This window comes from Nansenia antarctica (genome assembly GCF_963989245.1).
Source record: "Nansenia antarctica genome assembly, chromosome: 5".
NCBI lineage: Eukaryota > Metazoa > Chordata > Actinopteri > Argentiniformes > Microstomatidae > Nansenia > Nansenia antarctica.
In genome coordinates, this window is record NC_137690.1 from 22,695,596 (window position 1) to 22,717,551 (window position 21,956).

The 21,956-nt window shown below is 42.0% G+C and overlaps 4 protein-coding genes across 5 annotated transcripts; 2 read left to right on the forward strand and 2 right to left on the reverse strand.

The window, feature by feature from the left end:
• Positions 1-94: 94 nt before the first annotated feature.
• Positions 95-1,789, reverse strand: cUnh2orf68 (chromosome Un C2orf68 homolog; the record flags this gene model as incomplete). Its single annotated transcript, XM_080530534.1, has 4 exons — positions 95-740; positions 928-1,073; positions 1,167-1,282; positions 1,677-1,789. 4 exons carry the CDS (start codon positions 1,787-1,789, stop codon positions 618-620), a joined length of 498 nt encoding a protein of 165 aa, XP_080386660.1. The 3' UTR covers positions 95-617.
• Positions 1,790-2,245: 456 nt separating this feature from the next.
• On the forward strand, positions 2,246-8,206 carry usp39 (ubiquitin specific peptidase 39). The gene is made up of 13 exons (XM_080532140.1): positions 2,246-2,356; positions 2,646-2,724; positions 2,835-2,929; positions 3,021-3,157; positions 3,263-3,415; positions 3,526-3,751; positions 3,904-3,978; positions 4,142-4,209; positions 4,414-4,602; positions 4,826-4,968; positions 6,968-7,103; positions 7,703-7,789; positions 7,916-8,206. The coding sequence occupies exons 1-13, from the start codon at positions 2,302-2,304 to the stop codon at positions 7,967-7,969; spliced, it is 1,497 nt and encodes a 498-aa protein (XP_080388266.1). The 5' UTR covers positions 2,246-2,301; the 3' UTR covers positions 7,970-8,206.
• A 233-nt stretch (positions 8,207-8,439) lies between these two features.
• sftpbb (surfactant protein Bb) lies at positions 8,440-12,753 on the reverse strand. 2 transcript variants are annotated; one of them, XM_080532142.1, is made up of 8 exons: positions 12,617-12,753; positions 12,337-12,398; positions 11,645-11,719; positions 11,346-11,529; positions 10,985-11,127; positions 10,613-10,693; positions 10,284-10,394; positions 8,440-10,162 (listed from the first exon to the last, which is right to left on the reverse strand). In XM_080532142.1, the coding sequence occupies exons 1-8, from the start codon at positions 12,666-12,668 to the stop codon at positions 10,127-10,129; spliced, it is 744 nt and encodes a 247-aa protein (XP_080388268.1). In that variant the 5' UTR covers positions 12,669-12,753; the 3' UTR covers positions 8,440-10,126. The 2 variants fall into 2 exon arrangements, with proteins under 2 accessions (XP_080388268.1, XP_080388267.1); XM_080532141.1 differs by having other exon boundaries at positions 11,645-11,725.
• Positions 12,754-17,552: 4,799 nt separating this feature from the next.
• On the forward strand, positions 17,553-21,495 carry LOC308157882 (uncharacterized protein CXorf38-like). Its single transcript, XM_080531479.1, has 6 exons — positions 17,553-17,826; positions 18,066-18,200; positions 18,691-18,813; positions 19,959-20,108; positions 20,225-20,407; positions 21,014-21,495. The coding sequence occupies exons 1-6, from the start codon at positions 17,623-17,625 to the stop codon at positions 21,152-21,154; spliced, it is 936 nt and encodes a 311-aa protein (XP_080387605.1). The 5' UTR covers positions 17,553-17,622; the 3' UTR covers positions 21,155-21,495.
• The last annotated feature ends 461 nt before the right edge of the window (positions 21,496-21,956 follow it).

Sequence of the window (21,956 nt, forward strand, 5' to 3'; positions counted from 1 at the left end):
AAATACAGGCCAATCAAAAATAAATTAGAAATGTGTCACATTCTTTAGACAAACACAAACCAACTGCTACATTTGCATGATTTGCTCCCCAGTCTTACAGAGAAAAGGAGCACATTGTGACCGTATGTAAGAAAACAGAACACTTTGATGCAATGCAATCCCATGAATCACAACACTTCACATAATGATCACACTGATATAAACAGTACATTTAGTGAAAACATGAAACACATCACATATTTTCGATGGGGCGGAGGAAGTCACTGTTCATTTAAAAATATATATTCCCTGGGGACGGTGTCACAGTCTGGGACCTGTTGTGACTCAGAGAGGGAATCCATGTCGGTTTCTGCACTCTGGAGTGAGTGGACAGATAACCGAAACTCAACCATAAGACAACCTCAGTCTTACACTGTGCCCTAGAGCCATAGCCCAGGGTCGGAGGTGCCTGATCCTGGCCAACAGTTGCTCTGTCCCCATTAATCCTCTGGTATGGGCATTACAGACACGGAGAGGAGAGGATTGGCAGGAGAATAGACCAGGGCTTATGGCTCCTCTACCCTGCCTCTTCTCCCCCCTCTACCTCATTACTGTCACCTTTACTATGATCTCATCCCTCAGCGTTTGTCCCGTCGTTTGTCCATTTCCTTTCGAACCCGAGCCTGTAGTGCCAGCCTCATGGCTGAGTCCAGAACATTCTTCTCTGCAACACGCTGCACAACCCTCTCTGGCTTGTCCTCCTAACAGACACAAAAGACACAACATACAGCATATACAATTGTTTGGTAAAAACAGTGCAAAGCGCACAAAACAAACGAAGAGATGGCTTCCTAATAATGAATTGTTAATAGCATGTGCACTCCATGGTAATAAAGGGAGTAAAGGTACACATATAGACAGACACACACATGATGCAGATGTGCAAACCTTGTGTACAATGAACGAGGTGACACGACCAGAGTCAGCCTGGTAATCTAGCCAGAAGAGCTCAGTTCCCTGGGTCTCTGGTTCTGTGCTTGACCCACTCTCATTCCACTCCTCCATCTCTGCGCCCACCCCTGGCTCTGATCCATCTGGGAACACACGTACACACACACACAACTACTGAAACAACAGTGCCCCGTTGAACTGGCAGAAAAGTTTATAGAACAAAAGTATTTTCCTACTTCTCTGTCGAGGATGGTACACTGGGATGTCGGGCCGCCGGGGACGTCTCGGGGTGGGGGTGTTCTTGCGGCTCAGGCGCTCTTTAGCCTGCTTCACCTCTTTGTCATAGTGATCTCTGTAAAACATCAAGTGGTCAATAAGTGGTCATCAATAAGTGGTTGCCAAGCCAGTTAATAATCCACCAAAAGAGGGGGGGAAGTCATCATTAATGTGTTTCACTGTGTATTTTAATTAGAGTCATCATTACTAAGGAGGCAGTTGAAATTATTTGTGAATAGATTAAAACAACATTAGTGAGCAGAATGGGTGAACTCAACAACTGAGCTCTGAAAATGGCATTGGATAGCGATGGACATCACGCGCATGCCCAGTAGATACCTAAGTGAGTAGGCGTACTAGCGATGCATTTCCCCCAAATTAGCATAATCCTGAACATCTTCACAATTGCACTACCTCAGAATTTATGACATTCACAAACAGAGACCCCCAACAATGTCAGCTATGATCACCTGGCAAGCTGGTTCCTTCGAATATGGTGTACGAAACCATGGCTCATGTCCAAACGACCCCCAGGTTTATATTTCAGATCCTGTTCTTCATCATCATCTCTCAAAATATCCATCGTAAGATATTATACAATATATATATACAGTATTTATATAGAGGTGAATATTTCCTCTCTTTATGTATTACACCCCAACAAGATGCATCGAAGCTAATGTTAATCAAGCTTTTAAAGAGGGTTGTTGCTGTCCAACTAAAATGGCACACTACGTTACGATACTGTCTTCAATCTATTTTTAGCAGAGATTTCTCCCCTGCAAAAAACATTTTTTTTCTCCAATTTGCTATCCTCATGATATTTTTTATACACTTCATGGAAATGATTATGAATGTTTTAAAAATAGCTATTTAGAGGCCCAAATGACAATGTCCAACTTACTTTTTTTTTTCGCAAGAGAAGTAAACTTAAAACCTCGGGTTAGGTTTTAGTCGGCCTCAGATTCTAACTGCTACCGGGAGTTTTTGAGTGCACGGTGTTTCGTGGAGGTTACCAGTTAGCTAGCTAATCAATTCACTCAGCCAGGGTTTTAGTCATCTATCAACTTTTGATTAACCGACAAATATAACGCAATGGTCTCCGTAAAGCGAGAGAGAGAAGTGGACGTGGACGATGACGACGACGAAGGTGGAATAAGCTACTTAACCAGTTATAGTAACAGTAACTGGCTAGCTAGTATAAGCTAACTTTGTCGAGTTAGCCAGCTAGATAGCTAACGCGTTATCAGAACGTTAGCAAACCGTGTAATGTGTGTACATCGCTAGCTAGTGTGTTTAATACGGTAGCTAGCTGTATAATCATTGCGAGTTTAGATCACATACCATAAAATAAACTAACACAATTTACTCTAATTGAAAACGCACGAAACATAGCTAGCTCGCTAACGACTGGATATCAATGTTGTTGATCTTTTCAGTGCCAGTCAAAGTTGGCCGCTCACACGACGCAGAGGACCGCAGAAGCCGCCACTGCCCCTACCTTGACACCATCAATAGGTACAGTTACACACACAGTCACTATAAATATGGGAGATAACTTAAGATAAACATGTCTTGAAAGATTGGGTTATCTATCTTCAAACTTCAACATGCACCTTCCCCAACAGGAGTGTGCTGGACTTCGACTTTGAGAAGCTATGCTCCATCTCTCTCTCCCACATCAACGTCTACGCCTGCCTCATCTGTGGCAAATACTTCCAAGGTAAAGTATCCAATGCTTCTGTTGGAGAATATTGTGAGGACCCCAGATGGCGTCACTCGTAGGCTTAATCTGAAATGTGTGTCTCTTCCAGGTAGAGGTCTGAAGTCCCATGCCTACACTCACAGTGTGCAGTTCACCCACCATGTGTTCCTCAATCTGCACACACTTAAATTCTACTGTCTGCCAGATAACTATGAGATCATCGACTCATCATTGGAAGACATAACAGTAAGGGCAGATATTTTCTTGCATATTGTAACGCAGGAAAGACCATTATCATGATTCAAATAAAGAACCAGAGTAAATCTGACATGTTTATCTTTTTGTGCTCAGTATGTTTTGAAGCCCACGTTCACCAAACAGCACATCTCCGGCTTGGACAAGCAGGGCAAGCTATATCGAGCTTATGATGGCACCACCTACCTACCAGGCATCGTGGGACTCAACAACATCAAGGCCAATGACTATGCCAATGTGGTGTTGCAGGTAGGACTGTGGTGTTATCCACCACAATATTAATGGGTGACTCTCTGACCTGCCACCAATACCATACAGCCTAAACATTTTCCTATTTTGTTGACTCTTTAACTCCCCAGGCCCTGTCCAATGTGCCCCCACTGCGGAACTACTTCCTGGAGGAGGAGAACTACATAGGGATTCGCAGGCCGCCTGGTGACATAATGTTCCTCCTGGTGCAAAGATTTGGTGAGCTGATGCGGAAATTGTGGAATCCGCGGAACTTCAAGGCCCACGTGTCACCCCACGAAATGTTGCAGGCAGTGGTGTTGTGCAGCAAGAAGAACTTCCAGATCACCAAGCAAGGTCAGACACATGACACCAGATCACATACAGTGGGACAGAGTGCCTCAGTTCTCAGGATCTAAGTGCATTTAATACTATCAAATGTATGTTTTTTGGTAGTTGCCCTTTCTTTTAAGACTTTGTTAAGCAGCTGATTCCTCTGTGTCCTGCAGGGGATGCTGTGGACTTCCTGTCTTGGTTCATGAATGCTCTGCACGGCGCTCTGGGGGGAACCAAGAAGAAACCTTGTGAGTGGGAGATGGGAGAGGACTGAGAGATATGTGAAAGAGTGTTTTACTTTCATATTTTGCACTGACTTTGCCGTTCTAGTGTTGTTTATCCCATGGTGCAACCAGTATGGGGATAACCAAGGTCTCTCTAACTTTCCCCTCTCTCTTATTGCCATTACAGCAAGCATTACCAAAGTTTTTCAAGGCTCCATGCGCATCTTCTCCAAGAAGCTTCCCCACCCAGACTTGGTCAGTGACTTTTTGCCGGCTCAATAGCTTGTGACTTAGCAGTGTATTGCTTTATGAATCTACTGCAATCTGCTTCATGATTGAACATCACAGACTTTGTAGTTTTTTGCACAGACCAACTGTAGTTTGACTATGGATATAATCAATATTGAAATGTGGGTCACTCAAGTGATTTGATGATTTAGTGATTTTGACTCTCTCCAGCCACCGGAGGAGAAGGAGGCTCTACTTCTCAAAGAGGAGTACCAGGAGGAGATGTCTGAGTCAACCTTCCTGTTCTTGACCCTTGACCTCCCTACAGCCCCACTGTACAAGGATGAGAAGGAGCAGCTTATCATCCCACAGGTCCCCCTCTTCAATATCTTGGCCAAGTTCAACGGCAACACAGAGAAGGTATTATTGCCCTCAATCGCCAGTCTACACTAGCTCAGAAAAACAACACTCATTTCCGGGAGTGATGCACCTCCAAGCCAGCATACCATCTCTCTTCTCTTCCACTATATGGGAGGATTAAAAAAGTGTTTGAGTATGTTCATACATATGTATGTTCATCCTTTAATTGGTTCCCTTTTTCCCCCTCTATCCCTGCACCCCTCACTCTAATCTATGTTTTTAGGAATATAAAACCTATAAGGAGAATTTCCTCAAAAGGTTCCAGTTGACCAAACTGCCCCCTTACCTCATCTTCTGCATCAAGAGGTTCACCAAGAACAACTTCTTTGTGGAGAAGAATCCCACCATTGTCAACTTCCCTATCACGTAAGTCACTGTTCCCTCTCCAGTTACCAATTTAAGAAGGAACTTATCACAGTGTCAACACTAGGGATGTAACGATACACTCAACTCACGATTCGATACAATTCACAATACTGGGTTCACGATACGATTTTCTAACGTTTTTTTTAATGATATTGCAGACAAATTATGACTGAAAAATATTATTTCTCAGACAAAAAATACAAAATACTGTATTTTCTTAAAGAATGTCTATGAATGCATATTTCCTTTTCTTTATAAAAATGAAAGGGAAGTCAAAAGTAGATTACAGCCTATGCTGTCCCAGGTGTCATAAAAATGTCCTAAGAGTACCGTATTTTCCGCACTATAAGGCGCACCGGATTATAAGGCGCACCTTCAATGAATGGCCTATTTTAGAACTGTTTTCATATACAGGACGCACCGGATTATAAGGCGCACCGGATTATAAGGCGCATAGAATAGATACTGCAGTCAAACGTTTGACTGGGGTTGCGTTACGCCCAAGCTCCACCTACTGCGTTGCGTCACCTCTCCATCGGTGTTGTGTCAACTTCCCGTTGTCCAAGCTCCACCTGAGCGTTGTCACCGTCAACGTTCTACCTGCTCCACTGTCAAAAATATATATTTTTCCACCTCAAGTATCAGCCGTTCGTCATCCATTTTTGCAACAAGCGTCAAGGACCTGAGGTGATTCACAGCTGACTCGCGTGAATAGCAATTCGCAATAGCTGCAACCACGAGATATAGAGTAGTTAGCTACAAGCATTTTCAATCTGCTATTATCTCTATTAGTGGATTAACCGCTGTGGTGATTTAACAGCTGATAAAAATACATCAAGTAGACTACAAACAGAGCAAAACAACACCAGAAAACAACCAATAGGCTATACAATTATAACCAACAACCAATATGTGACAGCTCCTGGTGAAATGTGCAACGTACTTTTTCAGTTTTTACACATGCTTAAACTACAGATTGTAAGCTTTCAAATGATGTGTCATACATTCAAATCAGAGAAAGATTGAACACGACAGGCGTATTTGAATGTTGGTTCACCTCAAACACTGAATGGGAGAAAAGTGACTCTGACCAAACCACAACAAACGCTGCTAGCGGCTAACAGCTAACAAAACACATCGCTACGAAGGTCTAAACTGTATTTTAATAACATGACAACATACTGGGAGAACATCGACATGCTAAAAACACATAACTACACATAACTAGATGAACACACAGTTCTTGCTTTTGAACACGAGCTAAAACGAAACTATGTTTACAAGTCAACCCTCCCTCACCGGTAGCCTCCGGCAAACGAGAATAATGAATCCAATACACAAATGATAAGTGTTTAGTGATCGTTAAACTGTTGTTTATTATATCGAGTGGGTACTTTAAAACTTCAAGTTGAAAGCACCAAGAATCTCACTTTGTTCCCTCGGAAACTCTGTTTAGTCTTCTTTACTTGGGGTCTTGTGGTGTGGGACTGTGAGTAAGCACAGTATACCGGTGTTTACTGATTACCGTAATGCTGCAAGCTGTGCGGCTTTGTAGTTTACCAGTCGTACTGAAACATTTTGACAGAGCGCCTTGAGCGCCGTGTACAACCAGTATGGATCAACAAATTAACCAATTGATCCATATATAAGGCGCTCCGGGTTATAAGGCGCACTGTAGTTTTTTTTGAAAATTAAAGGCTTTTAAGTGCGCCTTATAGTGCGGAAAATACGGTAAGTGCTTTTGCCTCTTTTTCTCGCTTTCGGTTTTCAAGGGTTAAAAAAAAGTATCGCAAATAATTTTTAATCGATTTGAATCGTCACATATTTGTACCGATAATTAACTGTCTCGCGATGCATCGTTACATCCGTAGTGCCAACTGTTAAGTTATTGCTTATTGGACAATGTATGTACAGGTTCAAAATGTCATATCTATTAGGGTCTCTCTCCAAGTGTTAAGAGTGTGTTTTGACTGTCTCCTGGCATTTGTTCCCATATAAGGAACGTCGACCTTCGTGAGTACCTGACAGAAGAGGCACAAGTCACAGAGAAGAACACAACCTATGACCTGGTTGCCAACGTTGTGCATGATGGCAAGCCCACTGAGGGGGCATACAGAATACATGTTCTGCATCATGTAAGTGGCAGATACATGTTTAGAAATGTATCTTATGTGTTCCTCTGGTGCAAATTTGGATACCTGGCAATACACTGCTAGTAAGGTAAAAATTAGGGCTGTCAGTCGAAGGTGTTTTAATTTTTTCCATTAGTTGATTCATCTACAGATTTCATCTGATGTGGAAATATGATCTTCTAAAAATGTCAAGACAAAAAACCCAAAGTGTTTTCTCAAGAAACCCAATGAGTGTGGTAGTAATTGGGTACTTAGTTAATGATGAAATGATGGACCCCAAATCAGTGTGAATTGTCCCTCCCATTCCCATAGAATAAGACAAGAGCCAATTGCCGTAGCCATTTCTTGGTACAACCTCCTCTTGTTTTCTTACTCTAGCTGTAACAGCTGTAAAACTAAAACATTGGTTGATTAATCTATTGATATTTAAATGTATTTTTTGGCAAACACTCATTCAGCTCAATTATTGGTATTTTGTTTTGGTATCAGTAAATGTCACTGCTCTAATGTGTGTTCCTCTGTCTCTAAAGGGAACTGCTCTAATGTGTGTTCCTCTGTCTCTAAAGGGAACTGCTCTAATGTGTGTTCCTCTGTCTCTAAAGGGAACTGGAAAGTGGTATGAGATGCAGGACCTACAGGTGACTGATATCTTGCCTCAGATGATCACACTGTCTGAGGCCTACATTCAGGTATGTAGTGTTCTACTGTTTTATATCTAACCCACATGCATATGTCTAGATGCGTAAGACTCACTCTAACTTAGAAAATACAAATATATTTGGTCACATGGTAATGTATGATTGTTTATGTTCCAGATTTGGAAAAGAAGGGAGAGTGAAGATGACGCAAATAACCACACGGGGGCGTGAACGAGGAGCAGATTTCCCCATCATGTTTTACACTCATAACAGGAAAGTGGTCCTGAAAGAGATCCTGATGCATGTGCTTGGACAAGTCCCAACAAGCCAATTGTAAAGAAACTGGACCCTCAAACTGTCCAAGACGACCTCAGGATAAGCCTCCAAGAGGACCATGACTTTTTATTTGTGGATGTCTATTTTTTCCCCAAAACTTTTATCTGACTAGGAATAAACCTCTAAAATGTCTGTCTCAATCATTGATAGGATTCTCAATAGTATACTTTTATTGGCCGTGTATGGTTACACTTATTTGGTGAAGTTGTTTTTCCTAGTCATTCAGACCCAGAACTGTCACTAACTAATCTCTAAAGTGGACAAGACAGAAGATTCCTGCATCATGTCTGATATGTGAATTTCTGTATTATGTCAAGTAGGGCCCATATTGCTAAAATGTGTTGTTATAAAGAAAGCAAGTCAAATGAGTACCGTACAAATTAATAAAACATTTTTATTTTGAAGGCAAGGCAAATGTATTTCTACAGCAAATATTCAAAGAACTGCATAACCATAGTGCTTTACATGAACACATGAGATAAAATAACAATAAGTGAAAAATAGAATTAGTCATAATACATCACAATCAAATGTAAATACAGATACAATAATCATTTAAAATGTTCAGTTTTAGTAAAACGAAAAAATAATAAAAACAATATATAAAACAAATCAATCGGTTAAAAAAACGCCTAGACTAAAAAAGGCCAATGCACACGGCGGCGATTTTGTCGCACCGCCGAATTCGATTCCATTGTTTTGAATGAGACAATGCACATGGCAATGCAAATGTCGCACAACAACATTCGATTCTCCATTCACACCCATGCATTGGCATTGTGCAAAATCGCACGCCGTGTGCATTGGCCTTAATAACTCTTTAAAATACACCCAATTAGAAGCCGAACAGAACATAAAAGTCTTCAGTATATTTTTTAAAAGTTCCAGTGTTCGACTGCATAGTGAGCGAATGCTGCCTCACCACTTTTGGTGCTCTTTCTAGGAACTGCTAAAAGGGCAGCCTCAGATGATCTTAGGGATCTAGGAGGTTCATAAGGCACTAGCATAAGTATTTGAGATGTATTTTGGCCCTACACCATTCAGGGATTTGTAGACCAGAAGCAAGATTTTAAAATCTATTCCGTGAGATACCGGGAGCCAGTGCAATGATCTAAGAATGGTTTTAGTCAGGACTCTTGCAGCAGCATTTTGAATAAGTTGTTATTGTCTAAATGCCTGTTTGGAGAGTCCTGAAAAAAGGCCATTGCAGTAGTCTAACCTGCTAGATATAAAAGCTTGGATAAGCTTTTCGAGATCCTGCTTGTACATATAACCCCTAATTCTCGCTATATTTTTTAGATGACAATATGCTGTTTTTGCAGTTGACAATGTGGGAGTTAAAACTTAAGTCTGAGTCTAAAATGACACCAAGCTCTCTAACCTGATCTTTACATTGTATGGAGCTGGATTTTAGATGTGTGCAACCACTAGCCTATTCTTTTTGGCTCCAAAGATAATAGTCTCAGTCTTGTCTTTGTTTAAAAAAGTTATGAAAGAATGTTCCAACATGTTTGTAACTATACAACTGGAAATATTCTCCAATATTTTCACATTAAAAGCTAAACACTGTTTATCATTGTATGTTTTATCTGACAACCGAAGTCAGTACTTTGAGTTGTATATTTAGGTTATTTTACATACAGTGAACAGTGAGGGGTAATTGTCATAATGATTGTCAAAAATCACTTGAAATGCATTCATATAGAATATATGGGGGGTTAGAGTAAGTCTCACTTAACTGTATACTAACTTGAAAAGTGCACACACTTTCATAAAATCTATGACAAATCACTATCTCAGTGCTAGAAGTGCAAATAAGAAATACAGGAGAAATGGACAGGGATTTCATTCAGGCTGTTCAGTAACTGAGTAATAGATAACCTGTTAAATGCAATCAACTATCAATCCTTCATTTCAACCGTGGCAAAGAAATGCATAAGCAGCAGTGCAATACATTTTGTAACTAGTGCAACATGTTCTAAATGTTTTATTAACTGCAGCTAGATCAGTTTCATTCAATGAGGAAGACCTTGTAATTTGTGGTTCTCCATCCTAGTTCCACACAAACTTCTGGCAGAAGGCTACACTCTGGGGTGGGATGAAAATGAAAACAATCAAATGATTTACAATAGATAGAGCTGTTCCATGAAGTTGCTCTGTTTTAGGTTATCACACAGACATGGCTTTTATTCTGATTGGATTTACTCACGCCACACTCCTGGGCAGTCTTCATGTCTTTGCAGTGGTAACTGGCTCCCCAGGTACAGTGGTCCTTCCCCAGTAGTTGCTGCTCTCTCACAGTAGTGCATACATCAGCTCTCTGATGGACAGAGAGAGACAGATAGAAATAATCTGGTGACACTGAATAAGACCAGCCACAGTCACCAGTCTATACCCTACACTATCACTGGGACAGTCACTTTATGAGGGCAAGGGTTTCAAATGTTTGTATGAGTGATGTGGGGATTTTAGATGGTAAGGTTTGTCTGACTGGACTGTGACGGACACTGCAGGTGGAAGAGGACCACTGAGGTTTACCTTGCATGCATCTGGATCATCCACTTGGTTTCCCAGAACCTTCTGCAGCCTGGGGCCATAGAGTTGGATGAATCCTTCACACTAAAAAAAGCACAAAGACAGGAACAATGAGAGTGACCTCGCTTTTCAAAATGTGTCAAGCCAATTCAAAGCTTTGTGTTATTGTCCTATCACTTTCATGGTACAGTAACTGGTAACTACATTCTCTCTGCTATTACGGATGTACTGTACTCTGGGTTAGGCCTAAATAAATGACGATAAACATTTGATAAAGTGTGTCTGAATCTGTCTTTAGGCTGCCTAATGGACACTAGAAGCTGGTGTAGGAGCTAGAGGGATGGGGACTGTAGGGTGCAGTAGGGCTAAACAGACCTTGGGGATGGCATTGGGATGCTGCAGGCAGATAGACTGGAGGAAAGAGGAGCTCTGAGTTTCAGAGGCATTGAGACCAAGGTGAAGCCGGCTCAGAACTGCCAGAGTACGGCAGGACTCACAGTCAGAGGGGAGGGGTATAACTGGGGAGGGAGGGACAGGGTCAGCAGCAATGACTGATGGTCTAGGCAGCTTAAGTGAAACAATATTCACAAACACTAGAGAGAAGATGAAGATGGATCACTTGATATGTAACGACTTGATAACAGTATAGCCAAGAACATTCAAATACCCAACAAATGTAACCTGATGAGCGATAACGACAGAACCTGGGACTGACTACATTTCCCCGAACACTCACCCATGCTGGGCGACTCCTGGAACAGACAAAGGTGCAGCATGGCGCAGATGGTGTGAGGGGCAGCCGAAGACAACAGGAAGTCAACCACCTCCTTGCCGTACTTGTTGATAAAGTCATCACACTGGTCCTTATAGCTGGCAGGCAGGATGTCACACACCTCATCCATCAGCTTCACTACAGCATCCTGAAAGTGAGAAGGGAGAGGAGACAAGGCAGGGGAAAGGGTCAAGTGCGTCTGTGAGTGTGTTTAATGAGTATAGACAAGTGTGAGAAACAGAGAGAAACTTAGAGTGAGTTACCTCAGTCCTCTCCTTAGGCAACAGGCTCTCCAGTTTATTAATTAGATAAACGCAGAAGGTACACTGTGGGCTGATCTGCACCTAGAGAGAATCAGTTGGTGAGGGAACTGTTCTTAAAACGACTAACCAATAGCCAGAATTACAAATGTACTAAATCAGTCAACATGAATTTCCTCTGCATTATGCAACAACTAGTAACATTATTGTAAATGGCATTGTTTAGGCCAGGAGACGTTGCCCTTGAGGAGGTGAAAACACGTCATGGAGAACTTAACTGAAATGTTACTGATAGTCATGTCAGATAACACATGTTAAAGCTGAACTTGGTGAATATTCATTTTTAACGACCTCTATCCACCATAGTCAAGTATGATGAAAACATACCCCCACCCTACACACCCACCCCTCAAAAAAAGAAAGAGATCAATGCCTCAACTCTGAGGTTGAAAAATAACTTGTTGCCCAGAGATAGATTATCTTATTTGTCCTAGAGAGAAACAAGATGTTCAATAGGGTAGCCTACTACTGTATGTGAGTTCCAATAGGTGCAGTGGTCTCTGTCATGCCTGATCCTGGAGTGCTCATGAGGGGGTGTTGGGGTTTATTATAGTTTCTCACCCTAGTTTAGTTTCAGCCCTTAAATCAAGAACAAGAATTAAAACAAGATTCAATTAACAAAAATAACACCTCACCGAAGACCCCTGTGTGATGTCAAACTGGCTCCTGTCAGTCTCACTGAGGATCCTGGTCTCACCTAGGAATAGCCACACAGAAGAACAATATTATTTATTAAAGTATAATGTAGCAGCAGATAATGACAATCAAAATCGATATGTTTAATGCCGAAAGAAACTGGATGGGTTACATTTTCGACAGAGAGCAGAATGCATAATAATGCAATAACATACGACAAACAACAAGGGCCTTGACAAAGACGTAAACATTTCAGATTATAGAGTTCACTTTACTTACCGGGGCAAAGAGATGCAATAAAGATCAACAATATACATTCTAAAACCGCCATCGTATGACTGTACAGCTTAGATACACATGTACAGATAACGATTTAGGGTTAGGGTTAGTAGACCGATACCGTTAGCAGATGTCACTTTTGACACTTTCACTTCTCTGAGCTCCGCCCACCTACTTCCGGTCAACGTAAACGTATGTAAATAAGAATTCCTTCAAAATAAAGCACTCAAGTTAAACTTCATTTAGCATTTAAATGGTCAATATGGAAAGATCTAAGAACCACAGGCAATGCGGCTGGTGAGAGGGTAACAAGTCGGCAACCCAACAAAATGCTAAGATTTTTATTTTGAAAAACAGATACATTTCTATGTTGTAGACAACAATTCACTCGCTTGTCAAGCCAAAATATTGCAATGCAATGGATTCGGTGAGTAATCCCCACTACCTAGTTACCTATAACACTACTTTACATTGTTAGCAGGCTCACAAAACAAGCTGTGTTAGTTGACTAGCGAGTGTGTCATTGATTTTCAACAACGCTGGTGGGTAATTTTTTTTATACGGTGCCATTTGGACTTCATAACTTGTGAAAAATAAATTGTTGATTTATCTATATTTTAATGTTCTATTATATAAAGGACATATCTAGCTTGCTGAAAAACATAGTGGTCGAGCTCAGGCACCTACATTTTATTTTATTTAGAATACCCTCTGTAGTTGAATAGGGCGAGTGTCTCCAGAATAGAGTGGACACATAACAGGGTGGACACTAACAGGGTGGACATTTTGAGTTAAAGTTAGCCTTTAGCCTGCCTGTGTTAGCATAATGCCTAGAATGACCATGAATACTTGATGAGGAATCTAATTTGCACTAAATACTTTTTTTTGAAATTATTCAATTTGATTGATCTCCTCAATATTTAGGCATAACAGGGTGGACACGTTATGGTCAACCACATTAAACTCACTGGATAAAAACATAAAAATCAGATGGTAAAAGAGGTAGAAAATCACACAGCTTACCACATTTGAAATCCCCTCCACTGATGTGATGTCACCTCATGAGAGTGATGTGATTGAGAAATATGGTTTTCTTTTAAAAGGGACATTAACACAGCATAACAGGGTGGACAGTGATCGCAGGGACAAGCAATATTGTAAGCAAAACCTTAATTTTTTGTACAAAATAAAAACAAAATGGATAAAAACTATATTTGATTTCAATAGATATTGATCAGGAAAATTAAATAATAATAACATATTTGGAAATGTATATATTTTTAAGAGTTGGATTGGATTGAAGTTGAATGAACAACACTGGGGACATCCCAAATCCCATGCAAAATCCAATTTACATCTTTAACCAAAGCTTTTAAAATGCAGAAAACAACAACTTAGAAGCCCATATCATTGTATTAATAATAAATAACAATTGACTATACATGAAAAACCTAATGGAATTAGTATTTGTCCAAATTTAGACAAAATACAACATGATTTAGTACTGGGGTCGGAAAAGGCACCGTATTTAAAAAATGACCCTGAAATGTACTACCGGTATTTAAATTAAAAATAAATAAAAGTCGTAACATTAAATCGGCTGTCGCTTTGTTACCCCTTTCACCAGCAATATACAAATTATCTTGAAAAATATATGTGAATCATCAACATAGAATATTTGGTATAGTATTTGCATAGAAGGGTTTGTAATTGTTCTTATATGCTAATTACCCTGATAAAATAGTATTGCCCCAGAATAATGGACTGTACAGAAACATGTTAATTAATCTCTAGTACCACTTTTCTCGTAACAATTCTAGAATGTAGATCAGGTCTAAACTAAAGCGGTGTCTTAGCAAATGTTGATGGCTATTTACAGCGACCTTACCTCCCAAAGAGCCGTATCTGCACTGCGTAGGACACATAATGGACTGTACAGAAATATTTTCAATTTCAATTATTTCAATTAATCTCTGGTATCATCACTCTACTCGGCAACAGATATTTTGTGGATGCAGTGATCTCTAATGCACGATGTTAGGCATTGCGATGTGAATTTAATTTTGACTTGCCTTTTTCTCAAGTTTACAAATCTTTTAGTCAGTTCGGATCATTTGGACAGGTGTGAACACTCCATCTGAACTTGGGTGCACATCAAACAATCGGACCGTAGTTCGCCAAAAAAGGGTAGGCTAGTCCTCTTCCATTCCAACAGGTGCGGTTCTTTACTAGTGTTCTATTACAGTTTACAGTATATTGTTGAGTATGCTTAGGTGAATATACTGGCTAGATGAACATTGGAATTCATAATTGCTTAATATAGTATAATTGTACATATTAAATCATGTCATACAGTGATGTCATAAAGTGTATGAGTAAGCTATCAGACTTTTGGCTGCTGCTTTTCGTCTCTGGCTTATGTCAAATATTTTTAGTATCTATGAAGGGAGACTCCTGTTTAGAGTCACACACTTTTCGTGTGTGGAGGATGTAATCATCAACTACAGGCAGACATCCTCCACCTCATGGAGGAGGTGAAAGTATGAGACAATTGCATCACTGCTCTCCAGGACCAGATGAGACAGCATACTTACAGCTCGGCCCTTGTTGTAGGGGAGCGTTTTAACCTGGGTGCTTTACCTTCCCATTACTAGACCAGTCCCCAAACCGGTGGTTGCAGGTAACAAGAAGGAAATCAGGCAGGTGGCCGAGAGTATTGCTCCACAGATTTTTCCCCTTTGTGGATGACCTGGTGGAGCCGTCAAACTGCTTTGACCTTCTCGACCATGATGCTCCAGTTCCATCGGCCCCTGATGCCCCCTTGGATTCCTCTCCCACTCGGAGAATAGAAGTCCTGGCGCCAACATCATCCTCAACTCCTACCAGTGCCATCAACCTCCCCAGGAGTCTCAAGCTTCACCCCGGCCCCCCCGGCTGCACTGTCCTCTAGGAAGTAGCTACCCCTCCTCCCATCCAGCCAACAGCAGTTCCATCACCCACAGGCCCATCCAGTATTTGTATTTCTACGGAAAGGCTGTGCTTGACGCTCCCATTGGACTGACGGCGGGGCTCATACAATCTCTGCGTTTGTTATAGATACGAGTGCTCCGGTGTCTTGCTGGTCTTGCCTTCGAGGCTTTGCAGACTGCTTTTGATGCCCTTCAGTCCCAACTGTTTCAGCTCAGACTGGTGTTGAATAATTAATAATTTATACAGGGAAGACCAAAGTCATGCATTTTTCCAATAACAAGCGGGTGCCAAGTGCTCTTCCTGACATTGTATCATGTCAGGGTTCACCTATTGTGCTTGTGCCAAACTACAAATACCTTGGCATTCAACTGGACGACAGCCTCTCTTTTCAACTGCACATAGACAACCTTCTAAAGAAACTAAAATTGAAGCTAAGCTTTTTCTTTAGAAACAAGTATTGTTTCTCAGCTGCTGCAAGAAAACGTCTGGTTGCTGCCACCTTTCTGCCTCTCTTGGACTACGGTGATGTCTTGTACATGAATGCCTCTGCTACCTCTCTTCAACATCTGGATGCAGTTTACCATGGCGCGTTAAGGTTTATAACAGGCTGTAAACCCCTTATGCATCACTGTGTGCTATACTCTCTGGTTAACTGGTCATCTCTCTCTATCCGCCGAACCCTTCACTGGCATATTTTCATTTACAAATCCATCCTTGGTCTGCTCCCCTCCTACCTTTCTAACCACCTGTCACGCAAGCAATCCGTCTACGGCCTTCGCACACAGGACATCATCACATACTCCATCACCTTGGTCCGGACCATGAAAGGCAAAAGGGCGTTCTCATTTGCAGCCCCTTCCTCTTGGAATTCTTTACAGCAGAGTCTGAAACTGTCTCATCTGATCCCTCTTTCCAGTTTCAAGCTCTTGCTGAGAGACATACAGTGCGAGTCCATGATTTGTTCTGGCAATTGAGTTGACCCTCCCTTTTGCCCATTGCTGACCCCTCCCTGTCCCTAGCTCTTTAGCTGTTTAGTTTTAGTTTTTGTAGTTTTAGTTTAGTTTTAGATTATCTTAGAGTGTTTTAGACTAGTTTTAGTTTTAGACTATGTAGTTTTAGTTTAGTTTTCTATGTAGGCCAGGTTTTGTATTGTATTTGTTTGTGGTGGTGGATGTTGTATGCCTGTGAACAGGTCACACTTGAAAATGAGCCCTTGGGGCTCAATGTGTTTTTACCTGTATAAATAAAGGTTAAATAAAAAATAGTCAAATATAATTATTTATACAGCATATGGATGTTACGTACCTGTTACTTGCCGCTTTCAGTTCTAGTAGATCAAGTAGTTCTAGTAGATAGCGCAACCCGGGAAACGCCGACATGTGTTAATAAAGGGAGCAAGACGCGAATCTACCGGCATTTGGCTCATGAGTGAACGGCGAAAACGCCTGGTCGGCACAGCTTGGGATTCCATGGAACTCATCTTTTTAATATTGCCTTTAAATGACTGTATTATTTTCTAAATGTATCGTTTAATGTCAGTATATTTGTATATATTGTATATATGTGTATATGTATTAACTTGTTTAAATCTTATAGTAATTCTTATGTTATGAGTTATTTTGTTAAAGCACTTGGAGCTGCGACGTTTGCAGGAAAAGTGCAAAACCAATAACGGTTATTATAGTAGGGATAGTATGTTATTATAGTAGGGATAGTATGTTATTATAGTAGGGATAGTAGGTTATTATAGTAGGGATAGTAGGTTATTATAGTAGGGATAGTAGGCGTTCCCGACGAATAGAATATGGGCGGGGCTTGAGATAAACGCGGAAACGTTTTATTTCTTTCCCATTTTCTCAGATTTGCAACCGAAAGACAAAACTTTCCATTTCAGTTCCACGGCATGACATCGAGCTAGCACGGGGAGGGATGCATGCTGAATGACTCTGTGTTCGTTCTTGCTCGTTGCTGCTTATTGGCAAATCTGAACCATTTAAAAAAAGAAAAGAAAAAGTGTATATCTTTAAAATAAAAAAATGGTTCATGAAGAGTTGAGCGCCCGTCTGAACGACTGCGGGTATAAGAACTGGCTGAAAGCGGGCTACTGCCTTCTGAAGCTGCGGGACGGACTTCACTCGTTCACCAATAACGAGATGAAATCTTTCCACGGAGATTTGCTTTATCGAAACGCGGTTCTACGGCGGCCGTGTCAGGGAGCCTGCAGACCGAAAGGGAATCAGGCAAGTTTGGGGATCTGGTAGGTAGGCCTACCTGTAACGTACACACAGGCACAGGTCACTAGGCATACCTGTGTTGAATCAGAACCTCATCAGGGTAAACGCTAAACCCAACTGATCATCTCAGGTTCCATTCTTACAAAGACCTAATGATGATGATGATGATGATGATGATCATCGTGTGTGTGTGTGTGTGTGTGTGTGTGTGTGTGTGTGTGTGTGTGTGTGTGTGCGACCCACAGCTGTACTCGGTGTGTGTGGTGTGTGCGGAGTGGCGGGCGGAGATCCTGAGGCACCACACACACCCCGGAGGGACGGTGAACTGGGGGAACTGTAGACCCTCCCTGTGGCTGCAGGACCACTGGGAACTGGCCAAGGTAGCATACAGCCTACCACTCACTCCCTCTACTGGTCAAATAGGGTACTAGAGACAGACAGAAAAGTCCCCCTTTTGTTGAACGTCAATGCTTACCCGTACTGTTATTTTTATATATTTGATGTATCTATACCCTATGTAGATGTGGACCCAATTACACACAACATCTCTGTGTCTCTGTCTCTCTCTCTGCCTCTCTGTCTCTCTCTCCCTCTCTGTCTCTCTCTCTCTGTCTCTCTGTCTCTGTCTGTCTCCCTCTCTCTGCCTCTCTGTCTCTCTGTCTCTCTCGCTCCCCCCCCCTTCTCTCTCTGTCTCTCTCTCTCTCTCTGCCTCTCTGTCTCTGTCTCTCTCGCTCCCCCCCCCCCTTCTCTCTCTGTCTCTCTCTGTCTCTGTCTCTCTCTCTGTCTCTGTCTCTGCCTCTCTGTCTCTCTCTCTCTCTCCCCCCCTTCTCTCTCTCTCTCCCCCCCTTCTCTCTCTCTCTCTCTCTGCAGGCCTACATGCCGCGGGGTCAGGCAGGGGTTAAGGGGGCGGAGCTTAGTGATGCGTCAGCTCTGCTCAACCTCCTAAGCAGCTGTGATCACTTCAGCCGCCTAGACCAGAGACAAGTCAGAGAGGTAACAATCACACACACACATTTGAATACTTTATTTGGTTCCACAAATTATATTATACAAACAGGGAATCAAATATTTCGGGGCTAAGCAGCACTGAACACTTAAGGAAACACACACACACATCCACCACACACACACACACACACACACACACACACACTCATCCACCACACACACATCCACCACACACACACACACACACACACACACACACACACACACACACACACACACACACATCCACCACACACACACACATCCACCACACACACACACACACACACACACACACACAGGGGTATGACTGTGTTACGGAGCTTATCTGAGTCCTTCGGGGTCTGGTGGTCTGTGCATCTGATGATGCACTTATCTGGTGTGTGTGTGTGTGTGTGTCAGATGAAATCGGATCAAATTGTATTTGTCGCGTACATACTCACATAGCTGTAATAAAGCTATAATGAAATGCTTATAATATATATTATATAGTAATAATTAGGGCTGGGTTCAAAAAATCGATTTCCCGATTCTGAATCGATCTTGATTAAAATGAGCGATTATCGATTCATAAATCCCGAGATCGATTATTTATTTATTTATTATTTTTTTTTTTGCTTGCAGCTTCAACCCGCAACGAGATCTCGTGGCCAGATCTCGCGCTACAAGAATTTATCATATCTCACGCAACGTGAGGTCTCAACACTAAAATCTAAAAACATGGCGACGGCAGGGACACTCAAGTCACCACCAGGCTTAAAGTCAGATGTCTGGGTGCATTTTGGATTTAAAAAATGTGACGATAGAGATGAGCTGGACAAAAGCAAAGTCATATGTAAATAAAAAGTACATTCATGTAACTGCTTTGGAGTCAATTCATTGATATGTTTAACAATGCTACATGTTATAGGGTTCCTTGAACCATTTATAGCATTAGTTCAGAGAATCTGAATATTCAAGCAAAAAATGTATATTGTAACTAGATCGAATCGGAATCGAATCGAATCGAATCGAATCGTGAATCGAATCGAATCGGGCTGTGAATCGAGCTGTGAATCGGAATCGAATCGTTTTGGGAAATCAGTGGCGATACCCAGCCCTAGTAATAATAAAACAGTGACAATAGCGTGTGTGTGTGTGTGTCCTGTCAGGTGATCCGGTGCAGGAATGAGCTGATGCATTCCTGTGAGATGCGAGTGGACGACAAGTGGATGAGCCGCTACCAGGCCGGCCTGGAACACCTCCTGCTGCAGTTCACTCACCTGCCAGAGGTGGCAGCAGCTGCTCAGCAGATACGGGAGGTCGGTGTGTTTTTTTGTTGTTGTTATGTTTGTTGGAGATATCAAATTAGAACAGAAGTTATCCTAAAATGGCTGTGTTTGTGTGTGTGTGTGTGTGTGTGTGTGTGTGTTTCCAGATGCTGACCGTTGATTGGTCAGTGTGCGTCCCGGGGGTAGACAGAGTGGACGCGTCCGGGCCGGACGGTGTGGTGTCTGACTCTGTCAGCCAATGGGAAACGGAGGCTGATTCTATCAGCCAATGGGAAACAGAGCTACTAAGAGAGAGACTACGGGAGTTGCTGTCTGACGCAGACACACAGGTACACCCTGCCATGACACACACACACACACACACACACACACACACACAATATGGCCAGATCTCTCGACTACGAATACCTCTGCCTGTCTTAGCTGTGTTAGCGGTCCGACTGTGTTAGCAATTAGCAACATACCGACCTGTTGTCTCCATGACTCTGTGTGTGCTGCTCATTGGCTACTTCTCCTAAAGCCCGGTACACATATAAAAACATCTTAACAGATTTTTAATCTGAGAGAGACCCCACACATGAAGAAAAAAAATCATGGATTGAACAGTTTTGATCGTATCGTGTGTGGTGCGCGCCGATATTCCCAATATAGCACAGCTGTCCTTGGTCGGAAGGGGGAAAATCGGCCCAAAATCGGCCAGATTATCTTTATGTGTGTACCGGGCTTTATTCACTGAGTTAAAACTGTTAAGTCAATGCTTTTTATAATGATCTCTCTGTCTCTGTCTCTGTCTCTCTCTCACACTCTCTCTCTCTCTCTCTCTCTCTCTCTCTCTCTCTCTCTCCCTCCCTCTCTCTCTCCCTCCCTCTCTCTCCCTCCCTCTCTCTCCCTCCCTCTCTCTCCCTCTCTCTCTCTCTCCCTCCCTCTCTCTCTAGGACACAGAGGAGCTGTTGCGACTGAGGGACTTCCTGCAGGCCAACAGAGATCTAGGGGAGCAGTTTTCTCCGGAGCTCCAGGCGATCACATCGCTGGAGACAGAGAGGAGCGGAGAGAAGGAGAGAACCGTTCAGGACTGAAGTTGCCCTGTAAAGGCACAGATCCGGGATCAGCGGACACATCTCCCGATCCTACCACAGACCTTAAATCAGCGTCTAGGGGCACCTTTATGACTTCATCTGGACATAGACCTATGAGCCTGAGTGTGAGGAACAATTCATACCAACCCCTAGGCTACCTCTTGTCTTCCTCACTGTTGGTTTATTTGTGTCTGTGCCAAATCAAACGGAAATGTGAGTCAATCAAAAACCCAGATAGGGGCCACTTATTCCGAGCCAAGTATTCGGCAGAGTGTTGTCCCACCTCCGGCTATAGCCAGTCCTATGTGGGTCAAAAGTGGTCCGGTTCTGTATTAATTAAAGCACCCCAATTCTGGGCTGTGTGCGTGCGTACGCAGCTATGATATTGAATATTAATTGTTTTCTAAAATACCCAGGGATTACTGTGGTTCAGGCTTTATGGTTAATAAAATGTACACAATCTTACAGTCCTTGTATTTCTTCTTTGTTGCTGTACAAGCTCCGCACCATGGGAGATCGGGCTTTCTGCTCGGCTGCTCCCAGGCTGTGGAATGCTCTCCCTGACCACCTAAGGGCACCACAGTCTGTGGATGCTTTTAAACAAGGCCTTAAAACCTACCTTTTTAATAGTGCCTTTTTTTAGCCTTTTAATTTAAAATGTTTATTGTTTTATCTTCTTGTTTTTAATTGTAGCACTTTGAGATTTCTTATGTAATGTGCTTTTATAAATAACATTTATTATTATTATTATTATTATTATTATTATTATTATTATTATTATTATTATTATGTAAATGTCCGG

What these genes read in the sequence shown, in the direction of transcription:
- usp39 (XM_080532140.1), top strand. Translation starts at nt 2,302, where the DNA reads ATGGTCTCCGTAAAGCGAGAGAGAGAAGTGGACGTGGACGATGACGAC. An exon ending in CATCATTGGAAGACATAACA is followed by an intron (nt 3,158 to 3,262) that starts GTAAGGGCAGAT and finishes TTTTGTGCTCAG; the next exon opens with TATGTTTTGAAGCCCACGTT. An exon ending in ATTGTCAACTTCCCTATCAC is followed by an intron (nt 4,969 to 6,967) that starts GTAAGTCACTGT and finishes TTCCCATATAAG; the next exon opens with GAACGTCGACCTTCGTGAGT.
- sftpbb (XM_080532141.1), bottom strand. Translation starts at nt 12,668, where the DNA reads ATGGCGGTTTTAGAATGTATATTGTTGATCTTTATTGCATCTCTTTGC. An exon ending in ACATCACACAGGGGTCTTCG is followed by an intron (nt 11,726 to 12,336) that starts GTGAGGTGTTAT and finishes GATTCTCTCTAG; the next exon opens with GTGCAGATCAGCCCACAGTG. An exon ending in ATCCCAATGCCATCCCCAAG is followed by an intron (nt 10,694 to 10,984) that starts GTCTGTTTAGCC and finishes TGCTTTTTTTAG; the next exon opens with TGTGAAGGATTCATCCAACT.
- LOC308157882 (XM_080531479.1), top strand. Translation starts at nt 17,623, where the DNA reads ATGGTTCATGAAGAGTTGAGCGCCCGTCTGAACGACTGCGGGTATAAG. An exon ending in GCAGACCGAAAGGGAATCAG is followed by an intron (nt 17,827 to 18,065) that starts GCAAGTTTGGGG and finishes TGCGACCCACAG; the next exon opens with CTGTACTCGGTGTGTGTGGT. An exon ending in CTGCTCAGCAGATACGGGAG is followed by an intron (nt 20,109 to 20,224) that starts GTCGGTGTGTTT and finishes GTGTGTTTCCAG; the next exon opens with ATGCTGACCGTTGATTGGTC.